This window comes from Nuphar pumila, chromosome 14 (assembly GCF_984573655.1).
Source record: "Nuphar pumila chromosome 14, dmNupPumi1.hap1.1, whole genome shotgun sequence".
Lineage (NCBI taxonomy): Eukaryota > Viridiplantae > Streptophyta > Magnoliopsida > Nymphaeales > Nymphaeaceae > Nuphar > Nuphar pumila.
Window position 1 is genome coordinate 73,396,623 of NC_143262.1, and position 26,891 is coordinate 73,423,513.

The 26,891-nt window shown below is 36.9% G+C and overlaps 1 protein-coding gene across 1 annotated transcript in view; it reads right to left on the reverse strand.

Moving 5' to 3' along the window:
• Positions 1-12,902, reverse strand: part of LOC149816974 (fructose-1,6-bisphosphatase, cytosolic-like) — a 45,007-nt gene extending 32,105 nt beyond the window's left edge. The window contains exons 1-9 of the mRNA XM_089987840.1: positions 12,665-12,902; positions 10,523-10,570; positions 9,777-9,851; positions 9,557-9,618; positions 8,660-8,726; positions 1,183-1,296; positions 768-854; positions 299-369; positions 149-214 (exon numbers count right to left, since the gene is read on the reverse strand). Coding sequence (XP_089843966.1) covers positions 149-214; positions 299-369; positions 768-854; positions 1,183-1,296; positions 8,660-8,726; positions 9,557-9,618; positions 9,777-9,851; positions 10,523-10,570; positions 12,665-12,823 — 749 coding nt within the window. The 5' untranslated portion in view covers positions 12,824-12,902. The remainder of the gene's footprint in view (positions 1-148; positions 215-298; positions 370-767; positions 855-1,182; positions 1,297-8,659; positions 8,727-9,556; positions 9,619-9,776; positions 9,852-10,522; positions 10,571-12,664) is intronic.
• Between the last annotated feature and the right edge of the window lie 13,989 nt (positions 12,903-26,891).

Genomic DNA, 26,891 nt, shown 5'->3' on the forward strand with positions numbered 1-26,891 from the left:
TAATGCTCAAACAATCATCAGTTAATGTGCTCTATTCAGTATAGATTCGTACACAGTAAGAAAGAACTCCAATGGTTTCTAGGATCAGACTGTAACAAATGAGCAGTATCTTGAATCCTGAACACTAAAAAGCAAAATGTACAGATACCTCCCAATATATCTCAGTGACTTGGGAGATGACCCGTCCTTAGGAAACTTGCATTTCTCCACGTACCTGGAGGCAGCAGTAGTCAGTGAAGTGGACTTAAGAAACTGGAAAAACCATATAGTAGGTCATTAAGCTATGCACTGGAAGTACTTCGTGGCAGGGGTATCCCAATTCCTTGCATTCCCTTCATTCACTGAATAGATTTTCCCCTTCTTCGGTAACTATATGACACATGAAAGAATGAACCATTTAATTATGCACATATGAGAGAGAGAGAGAGAGAGAGAGAGAGAGAGAGAGAGAGATTCTTTGCAAGGGTAACGGTGTATAAAAATTTGAAGTTACAACTGTGTGCAATTACAAGGCATTGTTTTGTACACAGGGAAGCTGACGTGATTGGTTGAAAGCAAGAAGACATTTAAATAAACATGGCATTAATGTTCCTTCTCTCAGTCATGAAAAACGGCATCTAGTATTGATATTAGAATCAGAAAGGCTCTTTTTCTGAATAAGAGAACCAGCAACACTCTTACAGACTACAGTTCTAGTGTTTCCCAAGTAAATAACTTTTAAGATGAGAAACAAGGAAATTACTGCACATGAGCCTAAAATACTGCACCTTAATGTTAGGATGGGTTAATATGAACTCCCCAAGAGAAGGATCAAGTGTGAATCCATTCACCCCACTTCCAGTGCTCAATACAAGCTGCATCACAAAAATTGGTTACAGGATAACTGAGATATAGGCTAAAAAAAGTTCAAAAATAATAAAAATAAAAAATAGACACCAAACGCAAGCATGATCAGTTGGCTTGGACTATTATGACAGAATGAAACAGGACCACAAAGCATGCACAAGAAATCTACAGACTAAAGAACACTACTAACAAAAGCAAAAGTGCAGTCACATAAGTATGCAAAACAAAGGTTTTAAGTAGTAGTTTATGCATGGGGGGAAAGGATAAAACATGAGAAGAAGCAAAGGGAAATGCTTGGTTAAGTGTACTTCTAAAAGGAATGCTTATGTTTATTACCGTGCAGGAGCTGCCATACATGCAATAGCCAGCGGCCACCATGTTCTTTCCAGGTTGCAGCACATCATTAATGGTTGGTTCCTTTGGATCTCTCGCCACATAAATCCCAAATATCTGAAAGGAAAACAGGCACACCCAGCATATTATCTCCAACGTATTGTTTGCACCCCTACACTAAACCTCAAATGACAACTTGGGCTTGGGATGCTTGTGAATTAGATGATATCCTTTGTCCTCTATTTTGGTTCTCACTAACTTAGATTTTCCCTCCTTTTTCCTTGGTTTGCACTATCCATGATTTAGCCTTAAAATCTATGTCACATAGGTGCGGGTGTGGGTACAGGTGCGGCAATGCGGCACTTTAAAAAAACTTGGGTGCGGGGGTGCGGGGAGGATATATATATATATATATATATATATATATATATATATATATATATATATATATATGCACACAAATACACGTAGTGTTAACTTAAAACTGTTAAAAATTATATATATATATATATATATATATATATATATCCTCATGCCAGTAATACATTTATTGAAATTATAGAAAAAGGTAAATCAAGCTCAGAAAAGAAAGAAAAAGTGATTAGAAATGTTAAGATGTATATAGGTATATACATACATATATGTATGTATTCATTTGTGTATGTGCATATTTCTTTATTTTTTGTTTTAGAATGTATTTTAGGACATGCATGTAATTTTTTTTTTGTTTTATTTCATTTATTCTTTGTATTTTAGTTTAATGCACTTCAAGGGCATTTAGGTCTTTTGTCCAGATAGCTAGCCATTAGAGCTGCCTAATGGCTAGTCAAACTAGCAGGATGCTCTAATGGCTAGAAGTCCTCTCTCCTTGTTGTATATATTTTGGACTCAAGTCCCACACTAGTTATGCATTTTTGTGCACTAAGAATTAATAAAATTAATTATTTTACATTGTGAGTGTGTGCTCTTATTGCCTTTGTGAGTGCCCTTTTGTGGGTTGTGATTATTGCCCTTAGTAGGCATTGTATTTTTTAATCCTTGAGGATTCATGACAAGTAAAACTTTAAAAGACCATATTTGAGATTTTGCTAAAAAAAACTGAAACACATCAATGGTCCTCTTGTGTTAACTAGCACAAAAATTAAGTGTTTTTTTTTACATTTCAAATATAGGTGCATTTTCAAATTATAATGAACTCGGTTTGAAATTACTCAAGGATGCATGTAGACTTATGATTGACTAGAGAAATGGAATTAATTATGGTGTGAAATGTGAATTCATGTGCCACTAGAGAAATGTGAATTCATTAGTGTGAAGTTCCACTACCATCGCTGTAAGGGCCAAGAGGTAATATTTGGTCATGTTGACCTGACCATCCAAATGAGTTGTGTTAACCCAATCGAGTCTCAAAGATGGATTCAGTATGGTTCAAATGCTAGGAACCAGCTTTTAAGATGATTTTTTCATGGAAAAATACGATCTTGTGAGCAGAGAAACTATGGCTTTGAATTTTCAAAGCTCATAAAATTGTGCTTATGTGTCATAATCTGATGATCCAAAAGCCGATTTCTACTAACGAAAATCATATTTGCAAGGTCAGTTTCATGAAAACAAAAAGAAAAAAAAAGCTCATTTGCACGTAATGGTGACCTGATCAAATATTAACCCTCTGTAGATGGTAACTTGAATTAAAATGATGGGAAGCCCTTTTTTTGGGATTTGAAAAGAGAAAAGGGTAGAAGTCAAATTCTCATAGAACAAACCCCAAAACGAAAATAGTGGGGAGCTTGATGATAATTCTCAATCCTGAGAATCTTCCCACCATATCCAAACATACTGAATATATATAGGGTAAATATTGGCTACTAATGAAGGTAAGGAACTAATGAGTAGAAATCACTATTTTGTTAAAAAAAATTCTTTTTTTGTAGATAAAGTGTTATGGATCTGATCTACATGGTTTGTTTAGTAGAAAACTTGTTTTGAATCATGTGATTATGACAAGTAATTAGGTTTTTAAAGGGGTCCAAAAATCAACGGCCTACAATGTGCCAAAATTTTATAACTCAAAAGATCACATTTTTACATCAGAAAAGCATGATCCAAGGCTTGATCCTTAGCAAACAAACTGAAATGAAACAATATGTGCACAATCACAATGCCAATAAAGGGCTACACAAGCGCACAATCACAATATGATCTCTAAATGATCAATTACAATCTCATAAAAGAGATATACAAAAGCACAAGCTTCACAAGAACACAATGAAAAATAAAATGTTTTGAATTCAACAAATATGCTTTTGAAAAAGCACACATAAACCATTACAAGAAGCTCTATTTATAAAGTTATTCTTATAGTCCAAAAAGTAGAGAGAAGAGGCAGTCCAATAGTCGTTGGACTGCCTCGAACGACAAGAAATATGACCGTTGAGAGCAGTCCAACAACTAGTTGGACTGCTTTCCAACAGTCCTATTCTAATTACATTAAATAAATAAAAAGCAAAATGACACTACAGTTCCTAATGGACTAATTTATTACAACATATAAAATGACCAAAATACCCCTAATATACGTATATTATATATATATACACACAATGTATTTTAACACTCTCCCTCAAACTTATGGTGAGATCACCGAAAGTTTGTTAAGAAGAAACAAAAAATATGGTAGAGAAAGAACTTTAGTGAAGAAGTCCGCAATCTAAAACTCGGACTAAACATATGGTAAAGTAATCGTCCCCCTTCAAGTATTCTTCTCGAACACAGTGACAATGCATCTCGATATGTTTCGTTTGTTCATGAAATGTGTGATTACTGGCTATATAAGACACTTTTGTTATCACAGCATAATTTTGAAGGTTCTAAAACATCAACACTCATATCTGAAAGTAAGGATTTCATCCACACGACCTCGGTTGTTGCTATAGTCACCGTCCTATATTAAGCCTCCATGGAAGATGAAGACACTTTTTATTGCTTTTTACATCTTTAAGAAATGAAAGAATCACCTACAAACACACAAAAACTCGTAGTTGAATGACGGTTATTGGGATCTCCTCTCTAGTCAGAATCAGTATAAGCAATAAGATTTAAAGACGATGAAGGAGATAATAATAGCCCTTTAGATATACTTTTCTTGATGTATTGAACTATTCTTAACACGACACTCATGTGAACTGATGTAAGCACATGTTGAAACTGACTTGCAGTATATACTGCATACGCAATGTATGGCCTAGTAATAGATAAATATACTAGTGATCTAATAAGTTGACTATAAGGAGTTGGATCATCTCATAAAACTTCATCTTTGGCTCTCATTTTAGCATTTATCACTTCAGAAGTGTCAACATATTATGTGTATGTGATTCCCGAACGCACAACAATATTAGCTGCAAACTTTATTTGAGACAAAATGTATCCTCTTGGCGAATATGCTACTTCAATACCTAAAAAAACCAAGGTCAGTCATATCAAAAAATTTCTTAAGCATAATTTTAATTTCTTCAATTTTCTTCAGATCAATTTCAATGATGATCATATCATCAACATATAAGAACAAAATGATAAGCGAGGTATTTGTGGATCTTACAAAAAGAACAGTGGCAGTATAACGAGATTTAAATTCAAAATTCAACATAGTTCCACTAAATTGATCATATAATGTTTTAGGAGCTTGTTTAAGCCCATATAAAGCTTTTTGAAGATGAATAACCATTTCACTTTTAATAGTCATACTAGGAGAAGATCCATGTAAACTACTTTATTTAAATTTTCATTTAAAAAAGCATTCTTAATATCTAACTGATATATAGGCAATTTCCTAATGGATGCTACTACAACTGGAGTCTTAACTGTGGTCATGCGAGCTACTGAAGCAAATGTTTTCTCAAAATCTATTTCATATTCTTAGGAATACCCTTTTGCAACTAATCTTGCTTTATATTTTTCTAAGGACCCGTCACTCTTTATTTGGACTTTAAATACCCATCTACGTCCTGTTGTCTTCTTTTCCTTAGAAAGATGTTGGACTTCCTAAGTATGGGCCTTATTTAATGCATACAATTTTATTTTTATACCCATTTTTTTATGTCTGTGACTTCTTTATAATTAGATGACTCATGATATGAATGAATTGCTAGAACACATGCCTTATAGTTTGGAGAGAAGGATTCATAGGAGACAAACCTATTTGGAGGTCTATATATTCGTTCAGATCTTCTAACACTAGACTCTTCAATATTTGTTGGTTGACTCTAATTCTCAAAAGCACATGGATGCTCCCCATTATCTCGTCTAGAGTATTGTATAAGGTTATGAGTTGGTTCTCTCTCTTCACTTAGTTCATCATTTGACCCAACATTATGACTATCGTTTAGGCAATAAGTCAAACAAAAAGGCATACTCGAATTCTTCCTTAGGTTTTTCAAGATCAAATCCCTTTTTTTTTTCAAGAAATGTTATATTTCTAGAGACAAAGTTTATCATTTTTAAAATCATAGCATCGATAGACTTTTTTATTTTTGGCATGTCCAAGAAAAACACATTTAATAGCATTAGGAGAGAGTTTATGGTATTTTTCAAGAAACACAACATTTACATCTGAAGACCCTTAATCTTTTCAAATTGAGAGAAATTTTAAAGAGTTTTTCAATTGAAGATTTGTTTTCCAAAGTTAGAGAAGGCATTCTATTTATTAAATAAGCCATGGTGAGAGCGACTTCGGCCCAAAACCTTTTTGAAATTTCTTTTCAAATAAGTAAAGTACTAGTCATTTCAATAATATGTCGATGTTTTCTTTCGAAAATGTCATTTTATTGGGAGGTCTTAGGATAAGATTTTTTATGCAAAATACCATGAGTTTTTAGATATGATTGAAAATCATTTGAAAGAAACTCTGATCTCGAGTCTGAGTGGACGATTTTAATATTTGTCTTAATTTAATTTTTAACAAAATTATGAAAATTTTTAAAACATGAAAAAACTTCGGATTTGAGTCTAAGGAAGTAGATCCAAGTGTGTCTACTAAAATCATCTATGAATGTAAGATAATATGAATAACCACCTTTTGACATAACGGGAGCGGGACCCCATACATCCGAATGTACTAATTCAAAATTTTCATTAGTGAAAGAAGTTCTAGATCCAAAAGGCATCATTTGCATTTTTCCAAGTATACAATCTTCATATACAATTTTTTTTCTTACAAATTTTTTTTAAGAACGGAAAAAGAGATAGTTTGGATATACGTGGATGTTCTAATCTTTTATATTAAAGATCTAAATTAATTTTTTTAATATGATTACAAAAAGAGTCTTTAGGTAAACATAAGAAATCCATATAATAAAGATCTCTTCTATGGCCTTGCCCAATCAGCTTTCCTGACTGAAGATCCTGCACCCAACAAACCCTAAATGAAAAGAATACTTTACACCTATAATCGAAAATTTGAGAAACCGAAAAAAGATTTAAATCTAGTTTTGGAATAACCCTAACATTTGGAATAAATTTTTTTTTTGAATTATTATTGAGATTTCCTATACATTTAACTTTCAAAGAAGTACCATCGACGGTTGACACATAAAAAATATGAATAAGTGCAATCGGATAATAGGGACTCGTTATGAGTCATATAAAAAGAGGCACCCAAATCCAAAATCCAAGAGGACTTACCAGGAAGAGAAGAAGAGGAGACGGCGGCACCGGATGTAGAGAGAGTAACTTTTAGTATTTGTGAAATGGCTTATGCTATTTGGTCAATTGTCAAATCATTAAAGTTGCACCCTTTCTTTGATTTTTTATGTTCTTCACTTACCGTGGCCACCTTTTTAGTCTTATGTGTCCCGGTTCTTTATAATAATGGCAAGTAATTTTACCTCCCTTGGATCCTCCTCCATTATGTCCTTCATTGAATTTTTTTTTTTAAAGTGAGATGGTTTATAAGTTTTTACAAAACTTTTGGATCTTGAAACAACAAGTACCTCATCATTAGACTTGTGCATTTCAAGTCTTGTTTCTTCTTGCCAAATTTGAATAAGGGTCTCACTTATAGAAGGAGCCAAAGTCCTATGAAGCAAAGAGGACCTAACTTCCTCAAATTCCAATCAAAGACCATATAGGAAAGAGAAAAGGTTTTCTCTTTCAACTTGTTTTCTCATCTCAATTAACGAACCTTCTCATTTTGGTTCCAACATAGTCAATTCATCCCAAATAGGGGATAAGAGACCATAAAAGTCTCTTGTACTCTTATCCACTTGTTTGGTATTACGTACCTTGTTTGAAGATAATATAGTCTAGCCATATATTTTTGAATGAATGTGCTCTTTAAGAAGATTCATGCATCACATGCTTTTTTGAACTTGATGATGGCAGTTGCGATCTTGAACTCAATGGTATTTATGAACCATGAGAGTATTTGAACATTGTTAGCCTCCCAATCCTCCATTTTGTCTTGATATTCTTGCAAAACCTTCTCCTTTTATTCTTCGGAGAGGGCTTTGATTTGATTTCCTTCTCTTCTTGTTAGCTTTAGTTGGGGTTCATTAATGGTTCCACTAACAAAACCCCAATTTTTTTTCCCCTTGATATGATTTTTCATTGCGGTAGCCTACATCAAGCAGTTGCTTTTGTTCAGCTTTTAGGAGATGACGATGGCAGATTCTCTTTCACCCATGATGAAGAAGAAGGCTTGAGTTTTAAGAACAAAGCTTGAAGACCACCACCACAAAGAGAGAACTTTCAAGATGATTTTCAACACTACAAGAGCCCAAGGCTCTGAGACCATTAAATGAAACAAAATGTGCACAATCACAATGCCAACAAAAGGCTAGACAAGTGCACAATGAGAATATGATCTCTAAATGATCAATTACAATCTCATAAAAGAGATATACAAAAGCACAAGCTTCACAAGAACACAATGAAAAATCAAATGTTTTGTATTCAACAAATATGCTTTTGAAAAAGCACACATAAACCATTACAAGAAGCTCTATTTATAGAGCTATTCATACAGTCCAAAAAGTAGAGAGAGGACCCAATGGTCCGAAATATGACTATTGGGAGCAGCAGTTGGACTCCTTCCCAACAGTCCTATTCTAATTACATTAAATAAATAAAAGAAAAAAAATAAAACTAAATGACACTACAGTCCCTAATGGACTACATTTATTACAATATATAAAATGACCAAAATACCCTTAATATACATATATTATATAAATATATGTAATATCAGGTATATATACACAATGTATTTTAACACAAACTATGTTGAACACATCTATGTGGTTAGATTGAGTCGATACAACTTGCACCTATGATTTCTAGCTCATTAGTTCCTTACCTTCATTAGTAGGAAATATATTCTCATATATATATATATATATATATATATATATATATATATATATATATATATATATATATATATATATATATATATATAGAAAAGTGTAAGGATAAAGAAACTCACGGTTCCAATGGAAACACCGCAGTCAATGTTGGAGGAGCCATCCAGTGGATCAAAAACAACACAGTACCTGCACCATTTGCAGGAGTATATGAAAACTGGACCAGTGATCACCCAAGCCAGAACAAAATGCATGTGATGGAGTAAAAATGAAAAAACGTGTGAAGATTGTGAATGACCAGGATCAATATACGATGTGCACCATCGTATGCTAGGATCAATATATAATGTGCATCAGCATGTCATAGTATACAATATATTTTTTTTTAATGGCAAGGAATTATCACCGAGAACCGGGTCACTTGGGCTATGTTTGGGAACCTTGAATCGGTGGTTGTGTTGTGGTTTCCATCATGATCCCATACTCTTGGTGTTTGAGAGCAGTGGTGCTGCTGAAACAAAGTGTTGGGACTGGTGTTGGCAGGCCCAACACCACATTTCAACACCTTTCACCAGAGGATGTTTTTGGCAACTCCATCTCTCAACATCACACATTGGCAAAATGATATTTTGGCAACACACTGAAACCATGTTTCCATCCCATTACAAGGCTCTCAAACATAGCCTTAAAGGTACCCGCATACACAGTGGGAGTCGAATCTGGGATGAAGGGATCAACACCTTCTCCCCCCTCTGCCACTTGGGTGACCCGAGCGGCTGTAATCTGCAATCTTGTTGGGGCAACATCATAAGTCATAGCATGCCAAGAGTTTGATTCTCGGGGTATGCATTCCTTGCAGCAAGGCCAAAGCAGCACGCTCTTTGGTAGGCAAGGGGGGTAGCCTTGTGGTCTTATGTCATCGGGCATGGCAACCATAGCTCGCAGAACTTTTCTGTGCAGCAGGTCTGCTGTTCCGGCACCAAGTTCCCCATGTAATAAACGAAAAACAAAAAAGATACCTTCCACGTTTTGATGGTTCCACAAAGGTAGCCTCTTCATCCTCCTCCGAGACAAGAATACACTGAAAAACAAAAATAAAAAATAAAAAGGATGTTAATTCATCAAATGTTTGTTTGCTGATTCACTGCAATTTGAGGATGCAAGGGAGGATGTTATTCTTAGTGAAGCATGCAGTCAGCTGCCACTCTGATTCTTGTCTACGTTCACACAAAAACTTACAGTTCGTCCGCTGCTTATAAGAGCCTTGACAAATACTTCATTTGAGAGCACGTCCAACTTCTTTTGCTCTTCACCCTGCATTTATTAATCAGAGATCAACACAATCACCAACCAAAGGTTTTGAGACGATTTTACCATAATCCTTAGCTCCACCAAATTAGAAGATCTAAAATTGTTACACAAGCTAAAACTTGATTAGGTCTCTCAATGCTGTCTAGTTCCATTTATACCATCCAGCAAAACTTTGTTTGGGTAAATTTTTGGTAGAAAGCTAGAAAAAAACAAGGAATAATATACTCCAGTATATGTGGAGAGAGAGAGATGTTAGCACATAGGAAGTTAAAACAAATGCAAAATTGAAATTTGTTAAAGGTATAATTTATTAACTAAAATAAGTCTACATTAAGAAACGGGGGTAGCTGCCTGCCCACCCCCTGCTGGGAGAACTCCCAGTGGATGCACGCACGCAATGGACAACATGCGCGTCAAAGGGTAAAGGGACCCTTTAGTGGCGTGTGGAAGCGCCACTAAAGGCCTTTAATGGCAGTCGCTAACTAAAGGTCGTTTGATAATTTTAATGAGTGCTGCACACGGAGCGCCCAGCATACTTATCTACCCCAACTCTACATTTATTAGTAATAACTTATAAATAAACTCCAATATGAAAACTATGCTCTACGGACATTCAAACTGCAAATAAGCCCTGATCACCATACTATTTCCAAGTTCATATAAGTTAAGCTTGCCTGCACATTGGTTTCTCCTGCGAGCCCAATAAGTTTCGCAAGACCAGCCTGTTCAGAAGAATAACACGTCAGTTAGATAGTCCAAGAGAGAGAGAGAGAGAGAGAGAGAGAGAGAGAGAGAGAGAGAGAGAGAGAGAGAGAGAGAGAGAGAGAGAGACTTGGGGATGAATTGGGATATTGCATTTAGAATATCCCAGCCCTCTTTTTTTCTGATTAATTAGGTGCTTAAAACCATAGTAGTAGAAGCACAACTATGTTAAGTGCTGCTGATTTAGGGAGAAACGGGAAATTCAGATATCCACGAAATTCTGTATGTTAGTCATCCATTTTTGCATCCAAAAGATCTTAGAAGTTCAAAGTTTCTGTTCTTTCAGATAAAAAAAGAACAAAAAAGTTCAAAGTTTCTGGTTGCGGGGAAATATGAGAGACGTTGTTCTGTCCAAGAGGTTCCCTTTTTCTGTAGTAATGGGGAATTTAAGAAAATTTCCAGTTTGGGTTGCCTGGGATTTCGTTTCCCACTAAATTCCCAAGCATGTGAGCCACATTCCTGGTAAATTCCCAAACATTTCAATGCCTTTCACGAGACGACGTTTTTGACAACTCCATCTCTCAACATCACACATTTCAAGCAAAACCATATTTTGGCAACACTAAAACGGTGTTTTCATCCCATTGCAAGGCTCCCAAATATAGCCTAAGTTGTGTCCCTGCTGAGTGCACGAATCATCCCTCAAGAGCCGGAACTTGGGCATCGTTTCGAAACCAAAAATAAAAATAACAATAAAAAGAGGTAATGTGATGTTCGGCAAGGCTGGATCTGGATCTGGATCGGACCAGATCCAATGCCCGACCCTCTGATGGCCCTAGATAGTAGATACTAGAGACTAGAGAGTGAGCGAGTACGCTCATGGCATTTGGAAGAAGAAAAAAAAGTATTTTGGTCTCTTTGCGGCAAAGAGAACGATAGCGTGGAATCCATGACGACGGAGGCCACGGTGGCATCAAAACGGAAAGCGTAACTCGACGGGTTGGCGGGTTGACCCATCCACCTAACCCGTTTATTAAACGGGTCAGCCGGGTTGGCATACCCCTAACACGAACCCGACCCGTTTAATATACGGGTTAGGCGGGTCAACCCATTTATTAAACGGGTTCGTGTTTGCCCAACCCGAACCCGCCTAAGAGGCGGGTTGGCGGGTCGTGTCAGGTTTTGCCACTCCTAGCAACAGGTTTCCGAAGAAGGGGATGATTTTGGTATTAACAAAAAAGGTTAAGGAGATATCGAGAAGAAATCCGTCGAAACGCGTCGAAAGCCAAATCAAGGACTTGTTTTTCTAACTCAATCAATAATCAACATATTATTTTTCTCCTGGAGTGCTGACTTCACCTCCGTTCCGTTTTCTTCGACGTTCAGCACGAAGGAAAATTAGCGCCATTTTCATTCACAGGGTCGAGCTCTCGAGTGGACTTTTGCCGTCTTCATGATTTCTCTTTCCCTAAAAAGAACCCTAAGATCGACCCCTTTTTGAATCTGTAAACAGAAGCAAAAGAAATCCTCGAAATGCACGTACAAATTGATTAGTTCCGTTTTCAAGAATCCGAAACGCACCGAGAAATTTATGAGTTGAGAAGGATTTCGAAATCTCTTTCGCAACACAACTGTAGATTAGTTTAGAACCGTCCGTTCTCGAAATCGAAACTTTAAAAAAAAATCAGGAATTGTTAGGAAAAGAAATATAAATCATGAATATTACTCAAGAATGACGTTAAGAAGAACTCCAAAATCAGAAAGGAAGGGAAAGAGAGAATTCTCGAAATCCTTTTTGTAGAAAATCGCTCTCACAGAGGCCTAGAATCAGGCGTTTATGAATTCAAAATAGGGGGAAATCCTGACAATGAGCTCCCACTGAGTAAAAACCCCGAAAGATCTGAATTTTGTCAGGTAAGAAATGCAAATTACGAAATCTTTTAGCTCCCAAAAGAATTTTGAAAATCCTCAAACGGTTGCCGAATTGAAACCAGGGAAAAAACCTCAAAATTAGCTACAGAAAACGCTGATAGAGAGCAAAATCAAGAAATTTTCGGATAAATCTTTATTAGAGAGAAAAAAAAGGAGGAAAAGGAAAAAGAGAAAGAAGGGACCTTGCTGACGGAGGAGCAGACGAACTTGCAGCCGAGAACGATGTTGTTGAGGAGGATGGTGAAGTCGCCCTTCGACTCCCGGTGCTTCGACTGCTCGTTCAACACGAACCGAGTTATCGTCATCAGGTCCGTCCTCTTCGCCTCCTCCGCGTGATCCATTCTCTCTCTCTCTCTCTCTCTCTCTCTCTCTCTTCTCCGGAGGAAGGAACTAGAGCCCGGTTTTCCTACCTTTCTCTGTCCAACCGACGAATGAACCCAAAAAGGGGAGGAGAAAAGCAGAGTGGAAGCGCCAGTAAAAATCCTATGCAAGCAAACTCCCCAACAGCAACTAGTGTCAGTGTGATATACGATGTAGGTGGAGCCCACACTCCTGTTTTTATGGGGCCCACCTAATTGCTCTCGTTGTGTTGGCGCTTCCTGAACTTTCTTCTTTGTCGAGAGTGGCGCTGTTTCTGTGTTCCGAATCGGGAGTGGTTGACGACGCGTGGCATGATCGCAACGGGCGGAACGCAAGAGATGGTTCCGGCTAGCGCGATGTGCAGTTTTCTGGAGTTATAAATTAAAATTTTGTGATTAAGGCCCCTCTTGAGCCCGGATAGGGTGCAATCACATGGCACAAAATTTGTGCAATAAACACCTGATTGCCTTCCATCAGGCCTTGAGCCTTACAACTGACAGGCCCTGTCCCAAGGGTGGTGATCATGTGCTTAGTGCACAAATATTTGTTATCATATTGCACCTGATCTTTTCACCATGTGAAAATGTAGAAGCAGCCACTGGGGAGTATATACAATGAGATATACAGACATGATGCCAGAAGCCAAATACAAGAGTCCCAAAGCCATTGACGGTTGTTGGAAGATGCTGAAATTGGCAGCCCCATGGTCGAAAAAACTCCAAGGCATTGTTCAAATATGAGGTTTCAGGAAACAAGGTTATGGTAAGTTCGGCCCCTCGACTCGCGCTCTGATTTGGAATTTTGCCGTGATTTCGAATCAGAACCATTCGAAAATCATGGCCTGAAATCTCATGTTGGGTTGAACATGAGATTTCGGGCTTCTTTTAGAATCACTCTATCAGGAACTGAGAGAGTGATTTTAAAAGATGCAACCTAACATGCCCTTAGATGAATATGAGCACATAACCCTTGCTCCAATAAAATCCCCTTGAGGAGAACAAATAGTGAAAGCCAAGCACACTTGTATTGGTCTTTTCTCAAAATAAGCTACATCTTAGTAGAGTCATTTGGCCATATTTGTCCTAACGATTTTTTTGCAGGATAGTGTCAATATCAGACAAGCTAAATGAATGGGACCTCTCGGCAATGTAAATCAGGAGGACAAGCTGATATAGACTAAAGCAAGCTCTTTCTCTGCGAATTCGGCTTGGGAGACAATGAGAAGCCAAAAAAAAAGAAATATAAGGTGCAAGAACCATTCCCCTCGTGCAACAATCACTTTGAAATTAGCAGTGTATAAAGACCTTCTCACTCGAGATCATTTTCAAAGATTGGGAATCCAATTGGCCAACATGTACACCATCCGCCTAAGAGAGGAAGGATCCATAGACCATTTCTTTTCCAGATTTCAAATGGCCATGGGTTTGATGAAGATGGGTGGTAATGGTTTTGGCATTCAACATATTCCTTCAATAGAAATTGAAGACCTTACAGAATGGTGGCTCAAGAAGGAGGTTGGAAATAGGGAAGATAAAAAACGCTTGGAGGGTAGCATTGCAAATGATAGTAGGAGGCACATGGGATATTAAAAACAGCAGAATCTTTAGCGAACATGTTATGGGCTCTTCTTCAAATAGAACTGGAATGTAAAAGCAATAATGTTGGTAGATGCCATGGATAAAACAAGTGTTGGCGCAGGTGCATGGCGTTCTCAACCTATCGACCCCCACGATGAGACTAGGTCGTCAAGTCGATAGTGAGCAGGACCTAACCCAAAATGAGAGAAAGAGGATACCCCCTTAGTTGTTCTCATCAAGCAACCAAGCCTCTTTATAGACTTCTAAGAGAAGCCTGTAGTGAGAGGTTACCATAATCAGTGGTTACCCTGCATGAGTAGTTGCAATAACTGCCTTGTAATTTCCATGAATCATGTTATCTCATGATGTACTCATGTCAAATCAGGTCACATCAGGTTGGATACGATTCATATTTCAACATTCTCTCACTTGACTCATTGACATAGAAAATACTTCATCAAAATTTTACTGTTATCTCGATTCAATTTTCATGTGGGTTCACATGTTATCTTATATCACAAGAATGAATCATACAAGTCATAGAGATGAACACTTTTTTATGAAATGTCATATTTTCATGCACTACAATATAATTCATTTTCAGTGATTTAGCATGTTAAGATTACCTTTATGACTAGGTTGGTCTCTAACCCATTTTATTGGTCATTTAACATTGTTATTCTATTATTCTCTCTACCCAAATGATAGATCCTCTATACATAATGAACAATACACAAAGTCAAAGAGAATCAATTTAGCTTCACAAATGTGATCAGATATAACCATAATGTATTGTCATATATCAGAGAAAATCAAACAGACCCATCCCCTTTATATGTTGAGAATATAATCCTAGTGTTAGCCCTTTAGTAAGAAGATATGTAGTCATTTTTTCATATCGATTGTATCAATACACATTAAATGATTCTCAGTCTTTTCTTTAATAACAAAGTATTTTAACTTCATGTGTCGACACAAAGTTGAGCTTTTATTATTTGAGAAGAACATAGTTGTTTCATTATTACAAAAGATCTTTAGCGGTCTCTCAATCGAGTCTACAATCCCAAGACCCATAATAAAGTTTTTTATTCAAATGACCTGAGATGAAGTCTCATATAGAGCAATAAATTCAGTCTTCATAGTATGAGCAACAGTTATAGACTATTTTCTGCTTCTCCATGAAACACCACCACCTGCCAGTAGGAAGACGTATCAAATAGTAGACTTTCTACTATCGAGACATCCTCCCAAGTCTGCATCAAGTATCTAATGACTTCTAGGTGGTCAACCTTTCTGTAAGTCAACATATAGTCCTTCATTCCTTGAAAATAACGCATAACCTTCTTCGCTACCTTCCGGTGCGCAATGCCTAGATTAGACTAATATCTATCAGTTACTTCCACTAGCCTTAAGGTATGATCAACAATGTTTTCAGTGAATCCAAAGTTCAAAATTACCTGATTAAACTTTTTATACCACTAGTGGGAGGCTTGTTTAAGTTTATAAATTGACTTCTTCAATTTGCAAACTAAATTATTAGAGTTATTTACACTAAAATCAGGAGGTTGTTTCATATATACCTCATCTTTCAGATGCTTTCATATCTATTTGATGTAGCTCTAAATCAAAATGAGCTACGAGGGTCATGATTATCCTCAACAATTTCTTAGTTGAGACAAAAAAAAAGTCTCATTATAATTAATACCCTTCATCTGTGTGAAATACTTTGCAACGAGCCTAGCCTTGTACCTCTCCACTTGCCCTTTGGAGTCTGTCTTGGTCTTAAAGACCCACTTACAACCAATAGGTTTTACTCTATCAGGTCAAGGTACCAGATCCCACACTTGGTTCTTTGCCATAGAGTCAAGCTCTTCTTTTATGGTATTGATCCAATGTGTCAATATTTTACTTTCAATGACTTCTGCAAAGGTAAAAGGATCATCATCAATGTCTATAAAATCATTATGCTCTTGCAAATACACCACATAGTTTGAATGAATAGCAAATTTTCTGGTTCTCATAGACTTCTATATAGGTGCTATAGGTGATTCAAAATGAACCTCTGCATCCTATTGTTGTTGTATATCCCCATCAACAACTTGTTCTACTTGGGATTGACATTCATTGAATGAATTTTTTCTAGCATTATCTAAAAGAACAATGATAGAAAAAACTTGGCCCTTATCCTTCGCAGGTATGAAACCTGAATCCTACATTTTCTCAAATTCAAAATTTTGAGATGCACCTATCCCAATAGAACTATTTTCAAAAAATCTTGTTTTATCTATTTTCACTATCTGTGGTGTATGAGATGGACAATAAAACCTAAAGCTCTTTGATCTTTCTGGATAACCAATGAAAAATTCATTAGTCATCCTAGGATCAAAGGCTTTTATATGTGGGTTATACAATTTAGCTTCAGCTGAATATCTTCATATACGCATATATGACAAATAAGGTTTTTTACCAGTCCATAACTCGTAAGGAGTCTTTTGGATAGCCTTTGTGAGAATCTTATTCAAAATATGCACTATTATACTAAGAGCTTCATCCCATAAGGTCAAAGGAAGGTTTGAGTGATTCAACATCGCTTGAACCATTTTTTTAAGTGTATGGTTTTTCTTTTAACTACACTATTTTGTTTAGCACTACCAGGCATGGTATATTGAGGTGCAATACCTTCTTCTTTTAAAAACCGCGCTAATGGCCCTTCCATTTGTTTCATCTCAGTGAAATGGTCATAATATTCGTCATCTCTATCAGACCTAACCACTTTAATAACTTCATCGGTTTGTTTCTCTACTTATTTCTTAAAGTCTTTAAAAACAAGAAAGACTTCTGATTTTTCAAATAATAAGTAGAGATATATATACCATGAGTAATTGTCTATAAAGGTGACAATATTTTTCACCTGTATAACACGCGAGAAAAAGCCCATAAGCATCCATATACACGATTCTCAATTTTTTATTACTACGTTTGACATCTTTCTTATATGTGTTAGATTGCTTAGTCTTGATGCACTCAACACATGGTTCTGTATCTGTGAAATCAAGGGATTCAAGAATTCCTTCTTTCACAAGTCTTTGGACTCTCTCTTTTGAGATGTGTCCTAATCTTTGATGCCAAAGCAAATATGATTTAGCCTCTTTTAGGCCACGTTTATTGTCAATCATTGTGTTCTCAACGGAGTGAGATTCTCGAATTTGGAATTTGGTTTTTAAATGATGCAAACCATCACACATATATGCAGAACCTACAGGAATAGAATTTTTAACAATAATAAGCTTGGAGTTTTTAAATTTAAAAATAAAATTAAATTTATCAAGTTTTGAAATTGAAATAAGGTTCCGACTATAGGATAAAACATAAAATGTTTTAACTAAATCCAAAATAAATTCTGACTCCAAAATAACTCAGCAAGTCCCAACGTTCTTGACATTCAGACACATTTTATTTTTTGAGAAGATGCTTCTTTCATGCTCTGTTGGTTTTCTTTTATTCAAAAATGCCTGCAAAGAGTTGGCAATATGCACCGTGGCACTAGAATCAATCCACCAACTATGCAATGAAACATGAATTAAATTGCACTCATGAGAAACAAATGACTTATTACATTTATTCTCGAGTCATTTCTTATGCTTCAAGCAGACCACCTTCTTATGCTCCTTCTTGCAGAAAAAATACTTTATAGAAGAACCTTCTACTTGGTATTTGGCTTTCACCTGAGAGTTTAAACTCTCCCTAGAGGTTTTCTTCTTAAAGAAACTTTTTTTTGCCCTCGACATATATTTTCCCTAATGAGAGGTCATATATGTACTCGACACCCTCTCACCCTTCAGTCTTTCTTCCTCTTCAACATACTTAGTGAAGAGATCATTAAAAGACCACTCGTCATTATGTGTATTGTAAGAGATCTTAAAGGGTCCATATTCAATAGGCAACAAGGTCAAATTAGATGGACCAGAAACAAGTCTGAAATATCGAATTTCATGTCATTTAGTTGAGATACAATGTTTCTCATCTCCAAGATATGTTATCGGATGTGACTATCACTATAATATTTCATAGACACAAACTTTGACATTAGTGTACTAGCCCTACCCTTATTAGAATTAATGAACTGAGCCTCAATGGCTCCTAGGAATTTCTTCACTGTTTTGCAGTAAGGGATGACACCTCGAATGTTCTTAGCCACTCGAGATTGCAAAAACAATAAGCTAAGTCTATTCGAGAGCTCACACTTCTTAGAGGTAGCCTTCTGCTCGATTGTACTCTGCTCTGTAATAACGAGAGGTTCATTAATTCTAAGAGCCAAATTCAGATCTATGTAACCTAGAGTGAATGATGCTATTTCTTTTCAATCTGAGAAATTGGATCCATCTAAGATGAGGATGTTACTAAAACTGTCAATAATTAAAGAACCTAGTACTGCAAGAAATGAAAGGAAAGAAACTTATAATTTCTCAAACGAGACTTGAGTTGAAAAGGTAAAAAATGAGACCCTTTATTATTTACCTTTTCTGAGACAAGCATAATTGGGCTATTATCAAACGATAGTACTCATAGTTACTTCGTCTCCTCAATTCACAAAGAATTGACTTCAATTGGTAAAACTAGTAGATCATGTAACCAAAGGTAATTCAACACTGTATATTTGGGTACAAACATGCTCCATGGGCTAGTATACACATCTACTATTATACCTTGTGTGAATTTGGAATACAATGACCTACCTTTGGATAGAATCATTGTTTCATAAAGTCACACACAATCATAATATTGAATCTTAATATAGTCTAAAGAATCATCAATCAACACAACTCAAATAACTTTAGTGATTACATGAGTTAGTTAATCGAGATCCTTTACGTCAAATATATTCGTATTATGGAGCATACCCATGCACACATGATAATGCATGTATATTCATGACGAAATATGTATTATATAATAAAAAATACAAATTCATGCTTCAACTTATATGCATAAATAAATTTTAATAAAAACACATCATATATGTTATGAATTTAGTCATAACTCATGCTTAAATATCATACATAACTTAAATAACATCAAATGCATGTAAAAAGCCATGCTTCTATGATAAAAAATACCTATAAAGCATAAAAAAATAACAAAAACATGCACTTATGGGTAAAACTCGGGGTCTTCGTACTGAAATCGATCTAAAAATACTACGAACAGGTCTGCAACGACCTCGAACTGGTCAACCAAGGGCCTAAACCAGTCTCAAGACAGTTGAATCAGTCTGAATCATGTACAAAAGTCTACAAACCCTTAAAACCGAATGAGAAAATCCTTACTCCTTCATAGATTCATAAAAATAGGGTTTCTACATTTAGGAACCGGTAAAATATGACTCTAAACCAGTCCTGACATGCCCCGTACCGATCACAGAATCGATTTAATCTTTTAAAGGTTTAAATGGTATATGGACCTTATTTTAAACCTGATCCGATTCAACCCAGATATAGATCTAGTTCTAATAGATCTCTGGTCGGATCCCTAGGTCCAGATCCAATCTAGATCAGGACCCATTTATGATTGGGTCCCGGGTTGGATCCCATGATCTGGACTCGATCTAGATCCGGACTCAATCTGGATCCAGATCTGGTCCAAATAGGATCTGAATCCATAAACTGACCAAACTCATTCAAAAGGAATCGGGTCAGATCCGAGTCATCAAACCGATTAAGATATGAATCTGATCCATAAAGTATTTGGGTCGAATCTGGATCCTTGACTTGGTCCAGATCCACATCTAGATCTGTAAAGGATCTAGGTCATATCCGGATCCTGAGTCTGGTCTGTCTCGGTCAAACCCAGACTCGAAACCATGAATAAGTCTGAGTTCGAGCCAGGCATCATATCCAAACGTGATCCACCCTGTCCATAACAGATTTGAGTTCGGATCGGGTCCACCCCGGGACGAGCGGAGACCCGATCCACCCATAAAGGATAATTCGAGTCTTGTTCAAGTCCCTTGGACTCATATCTAATATCTGATCCACATAGATTGGGTTTGGATCAGGCCACCCGCCGGGTCGGGTTCCACTGTAGCAATCTATAGTGGAACCCGATGAGCATTCGATTTTAAACCGAATGCTTTCGGTTTTATATAGAGAAACTAAAAACCGCCCTCATCGCCTCCCTCTTCAGACGACCACCAACACTTGTGATGCGCTGCGTCCAAGAATCTCACATCACCTTGACACTCTCACTGACTGTGTTACAAACACTCTGCCGATAGGCGCATTTTGGCGCTCGATGTGGTTGGTGCAAACAAGTGCTCGTCTATCGTGGTGCATGCAGGCGCTAAATGCTAATGCATGTATGTGTTGATCAAACAATGTGCATAGGTGCAAGAGGAAAAGTGCGCACAAGCACACTCAATGTATTATGCATGCAGGCATTGTCAAACAGAATGCACACAAGCGTCTGTGGTATAGCGCACACAGGCACCTCGTTATGGCTCACTTCAATGCGTAAGCTATGTAGTAGAATGTGCACACTCGCAAGGCTAGATTGCTGCATACGATGGTGGATCGTGCAAGTCTGAGCGATATGCGCAAGCTGATCAGTCGACAATTGAATTGAGTAGTTATAAGCTTTGTTGTAAGGCGTACAAACAAGCAAGTAACTATCCGAGGTTAGTGAAATCAATTCAAGAGTTTTGATTACACTCATCTGCAAGACACACGGATGCTAAAGAGCCAGCGATGCTCTCTTTGCGTCAGAGCTATGTGCACAGGCATATCCCTGTGCTGCGGTGAAAATCAATGGTAGATCTGAAGAGCGGCGAGTGATGATCCAGTCTGAGGATGAAATTCAACTTGATCATTCAGATTCAACTTAAGTCGAACACAATGACCTCAAGCAAATGTCATGATCTATTTTGGACTTAAATCAAAGTAGGTCTCTAGGCAATTTATGAAAGGAAAGAAAGATTGAAGAAGATGTGGAAGAAGAGAAGACGATCTAATTAAACTATGTGAAATAGCCTAATTAGCCTAAATCCTCAACAGAGGCCGATCTCCATGGATGGAGCCAAAAAGAGAAATTTTATTTCATCAATCTCAAAATCTACATAATGACATTTTTACAAATCCAACACTATTTATAGTGTTCACTTTCTCTTTGGTGCCAAAGGCTAAGCGGCCCACATATCAAGTCCTGCTGCTGACATACCTAAACTCTCTGTTGAAACTGCACTGACATTGCCCTCTGTCCGGTGCTAATCACCCTGCCTTGCTCTCTTGGTTGGCCGAACCTTTGTTGTGCACTCACCTGACCGTGCGACTGTGACCCTGCACTCAACCAGACTCAGTTGCAACCCTTTTGCTTATACTTCAGCTAGACTCATCGACCTCAATGGTTGGGTTTTCTCTTAGGTCTGCATCAATCCCTCCCTCTTAAAAATTTTCTAGTTCTCTAGGAAGAAATCCGAGAAACTTCTTGCGGAGGTTAAAATCCCATTCCCAAGTGGCGGTGGCTTCTCCTTTATTTTCCCATTCGACTAGATGTCTCTTTACTCGCCTATCACACTTTTGCTCTCTTCGAGTTTTCAAAACTCTAGTGGGCTGCCTTGTCACTGTTGTCGTAGGTTCTTCACTAGGAATCGGTCCATGATATGCCTTTAATCTAGACACATGAAAAGTCGGAGGCCCACACACCCCTTGAGGTAACTTCAACTTATAGGCTATTTTCCCAACTCGATGAATTATTTGATAATGACCAAAGTATCTTGGAATAAACTTAGTGATAGGAGTCTTACTCAAAGAAAATTGTCCATGTGTGATACGTTTTAGCCAAACCCAATCTCCAACTTGAAACTTTCTATCTTCTCTTTGCTTGTTATAAATTTGTCTCATTCGAGGTTGGGCACGCTCAATATTTTGCTTCAATATTCTTAATATTTCATCTCTTTCTCTCAATTGTTTCTCAATAACAAGGGATTTTGCCGATCCATCTTCATAGAAGAAAGGTTGAGGAGGCTGATGTGTATTTTGTAAGTGCTTATTTTAAAACCTTATTTTATCGTTGAAATCATTTTGGAAAATCACCCATCAAGTCATAATAAACCGACTTTCCACGAATGTGGCGAGTACAGGTTGAATCCACAGGGAACGAGATACATTCAGATTAAATCTAAGCTTTGCATTTTATTGATATTGAATCTGTTCAATTACAGAAAATATTACAATGAATTCAAAATTGAACAAGAACAGAAATGAAGCATGTAGTGACTTAAGCCTGCGAACACAAAGGCATTTTCGTCAAATCACTGGGTGCGACAATCTATCACTGAGACGAGATGCTCTTTCTGCAACTTAACATCACCTGCACAACACAGAAATGAAGTTAGTAAAACTATTTAAGTAAACCAAGATAACTATTTCTAAATTATATCTAAAATTAATCGCTACCGAATTCCTACGTAAATCGAGAGATTACCGAAGTTAATTTCCTAAACTAATTATCCTAACGCTATCATTAGCCCTGGACTATTATTAGAAACCTAATAAAACACTAAAAATTAAAATTAGAGAAACCATGGAAACCAACTAAGTAAATGACTGTTTTACCCTTCTTATAGTGCAAAAGGGATTCTAATAGGTTTTCGCAAACAGGTAGTTTAAAGAGGCAGACAAAGTCCGATTATAAGTATTTCTCTTTTGTTCTCTTTCTAACAGATTCATGAGTCTGTTGGACTTTACGGAATTGAAAAACTCATCTGGAAACTCCGGATACAAGCGTTTCAAGTTCGATAAAAATTCTGGAACCGTTTGACCTGAAATCTAAAATCGCGAAAAACCTAATTTTGCAAAATGATTAAAAAGCAAACCAAATCAACTCAAAACGAGCTGAATTTTAGTTTGCAGACATTCAACACACTAATGAATAGAATAGAATAGAACAATAATATTGGAAAAACTCAAAAAATTAGCACTTAAAACAACGAGCGTAAATCAGAGCAAAATTCTGATTTTTACTTCAAAGCACTATTCATTTATCCAAATCTATTTGTGCACTTTTTCTTAGACTGTATGCAATAACAGCCATTTACAAACCTAAAACTAATCAACTACAGAAAATAAAGTTAATTACATTAAGAAAGTAAAATCTAAATTAACTACCCACACTATTTGCAAGAAATACAACCCAATGTTAAACTAAAAGACTAATATGCATGCAATTGTTAGTCTAAATGGAACTATCATGCATATATGAATTAAACTAACTAAAACACAGTCATTAACTAACCTAATGTAATTACTTGATGCAAACTAACTAATTAACCTTGCAAAGGAAAGATTAAATACAAAACTAACTATAAATTCCAGTTAGATACTAACCCAATCCTAACTTATGCTAATGCAATAACTAAACTAATCTATAAATACCATGCATTAAGTCAATCTCAATTAATACCTAAGCCAAACACTAATTAACAGATAAAGCTACTGAAACCTAATGCTATCAACCAAAGATCTGCAACTATATCCTAAGTGCCCAAAAAACTAAATCGGTTAGGATGAAAATGCAACTACTTAAGCCTAATACACCATCAAAGTAATTACTCATATGAAAACCAAGACAATAACCTTAATATAATCTACATTACTTTACTAGCAACATGTAATTAAATACTCTACTGCTGCTAAAACAGAAATTAACACCTATCTTAAGGCACACTATATATTTCCAATCTCTACTAAGAACATCTACACAAATGTAAAAAGTAACTAAGCTATGTATACTAGTCAACTAGCAACCTAACATCACATGGATTACTAATCTAGATTATTTAGGCAATACAAACAAACCCCATGACCTAACTATCACTAAGGCATGCCGGATAGTGCGGAATTACAGGATATGCACAAATCTAATCCTTCACTCAATCTCACACTCTCTAGAATGTGAATGTGATTCATCACCACAAAACAAAAGCTAAACTACTACATAAACACAACAATACTACTTTTACCCTAAATCAGCTTACGGTCAGCACTTCAATGACTAAGAGATTGATGATGAACTCAGAAATTCTCAGTATATCTATACTACTTGCAATTTGCCTAGATCGAGTAGGCTGAATCAACTCGGTTTGGGCCTTCGATTCAATCACATGCTAGAAGGGCAAGTCATAACAGAAAATCAACCCAGATGAATTATCTAAGCTCTTTTCAGCAGAATGTATATTAATTAACTGAGCTAAATATGCAGAGAGAAATAGAAAACCGAAGGAGCATTCATCTTATAAAAAAATTACCTAAACCACATGCCGTGTAAATACAATGACACAATGCAACTCATTAAAATTATGCATTTACACCAGCATGATACTAAACTAATACTGAGTTAAATCACTAGTTAGAATCTACATTACTGAAATCTACTATTAACACAACAAATTTAAATTACGCGAACTCCATGGTGCACAAACCCCTAAATCGAGTAGTATTACTCTACCCGGTTTTAGAAATTTTGATGCACACCACACTTAAACACCTATTAAGCAAACCACCATAATCAATTAATTGAAAACATTCAACATTATTTGGTTTACACAAATCAAATACACTAAAATTCTAAGGGAAACCAACCCCGACCGGCTAGAAGTACTCTAGCCGGTTTAGGCATTATTGAGAAATCGGCTATGCCGAAATGTCAAACAACAAACAACTACCGAAAACATGATTTATTCTCTAACTTAAGTGTTGGTCTGTGCACACTTGCTAAGCTAAGGCTGAAAGCAGAATCATAAAAATGCATACAACAGAAAAAAGAAAGACACGCACATATTGGATTTATACTAAAAGAAAGGGGGAAAGAAGACTAACCGTGCATAGATTGTCCAACGAAGGAGGAGGTAGGGGTGAGCGGACTCTGCCTCGAATCTGTGCCTCAATAGGGGCCCTCAATGGTGCTGGAACCGTTCTCTTTGCTGCTACTTGCTGGGAGGGGCAGGATGGAGGTACCCCGAATGTGGCGTGCTGGGAATGGCGAAGAGAACCGGATGGAGATAGAGCCGACTGGTTGCGAAGGGGCAGACAACACCCCTTCCACAGCTAGTGCACTCCACGTTGTTGTTGCTACCTGCAAGAGAGCATGGAACGTTATTTCCAGCAAGGGGAGAAGAAGGGAAGTTATGAAAAAGAGGAGAAATGAAGGGGCGACAATGGCAGCTCTATTGGACTTTGCAGAAATTTTAGCAAACTCAAAGGGATGAGGAAGAAGAATGGGACAACTGGACGGATGGGGAAGAAGGGGATGGAAGGAGAGTCGGGCTTGGGGGCGCAACTCCCTAGGCAGAGACGCCTAGGGTTTCTTTAAAACTCAATTTTACAGAGAAGATCCTCTTTTCTGGAATTTTCAGAAAAGAGATTAAAATGCTTTTTTTAGCTGGGCGCCTCTTCTGAGGGTTTTTTTTAGCAATTTTTTTCAAAATCGGGTTTGGGGCTGGATTGGGTTGGATTCGATGGGTTTTGGCCCAGATCCATGGCCCAAATGAGCCATTTGGATCCAATATGTCCCGGTTTGCCCCGAGGTCTGACCCGTTTCACAAAAAATGCGATATCTCTCTCGTTTTAAGTCTGATTCGAACGAAATTCAAACCGTAGCTCAATGTCATCTATATGCATCTAAGTGTGGGTTCTAAACTTATAAATGATGCATTTATGCAATAAAAATATATTATGATTACGGGTAATTTACGCATCATTAGAGACGTACAACCATACAAGGCCTCATAAGGTGTCATTCTCGTAGAAGAATGAAATGAAGTATTATGACACTACTCGGCCCAAGAAAGAAACTCAACTCAAGTCTCTTGTTTTTCACTCGTGAAGCATCTCAAGTAGGTCTCAAGAGCTTGATTGACCACCTCGCTTTGCCCGTTGGTTTGTGGATGGCTGGCCATACTATAGCACATCTTAGTGCCCATCAACATGACGTACTCCTTCCAAATTTGCTAGGGAAGACCGAATCTCTATCGCATATGATAGTCTTCAGCATACCATAAAAAATTGACACATTTTGCAAGAATGATCGTGCCACTAATTGAACTGAATACATGCTAGGCAATACGATAAAGTGAGCAAACTTCATGAGTTTATCCACCACTACAAAGATGACTTCTTTCTTTTGAGAAAATGGGAGCTTCTCAATGAAATCCATACTTATGTCTATCCAAGCTTGAGAAGGAATAGGCAAGGGATGGAGTAATCCAGGAGGTTGAATACCTTCATACTTGTTTGCTTAACAAACTTGGCATTCTCGCACATAATTCCTTATGTCCTTTCTCATTTTAAGCCAATATAACTCAAATTTGATTCTTTGCCATGTTTTATGCATACCTTCATGTCCTCCCTCTCTTGAGTTTTGAAAGTGTTCCAAAACATCTTTAAGAAGAGGAGAGTCAGTAGGCAACACAAGCTTATCT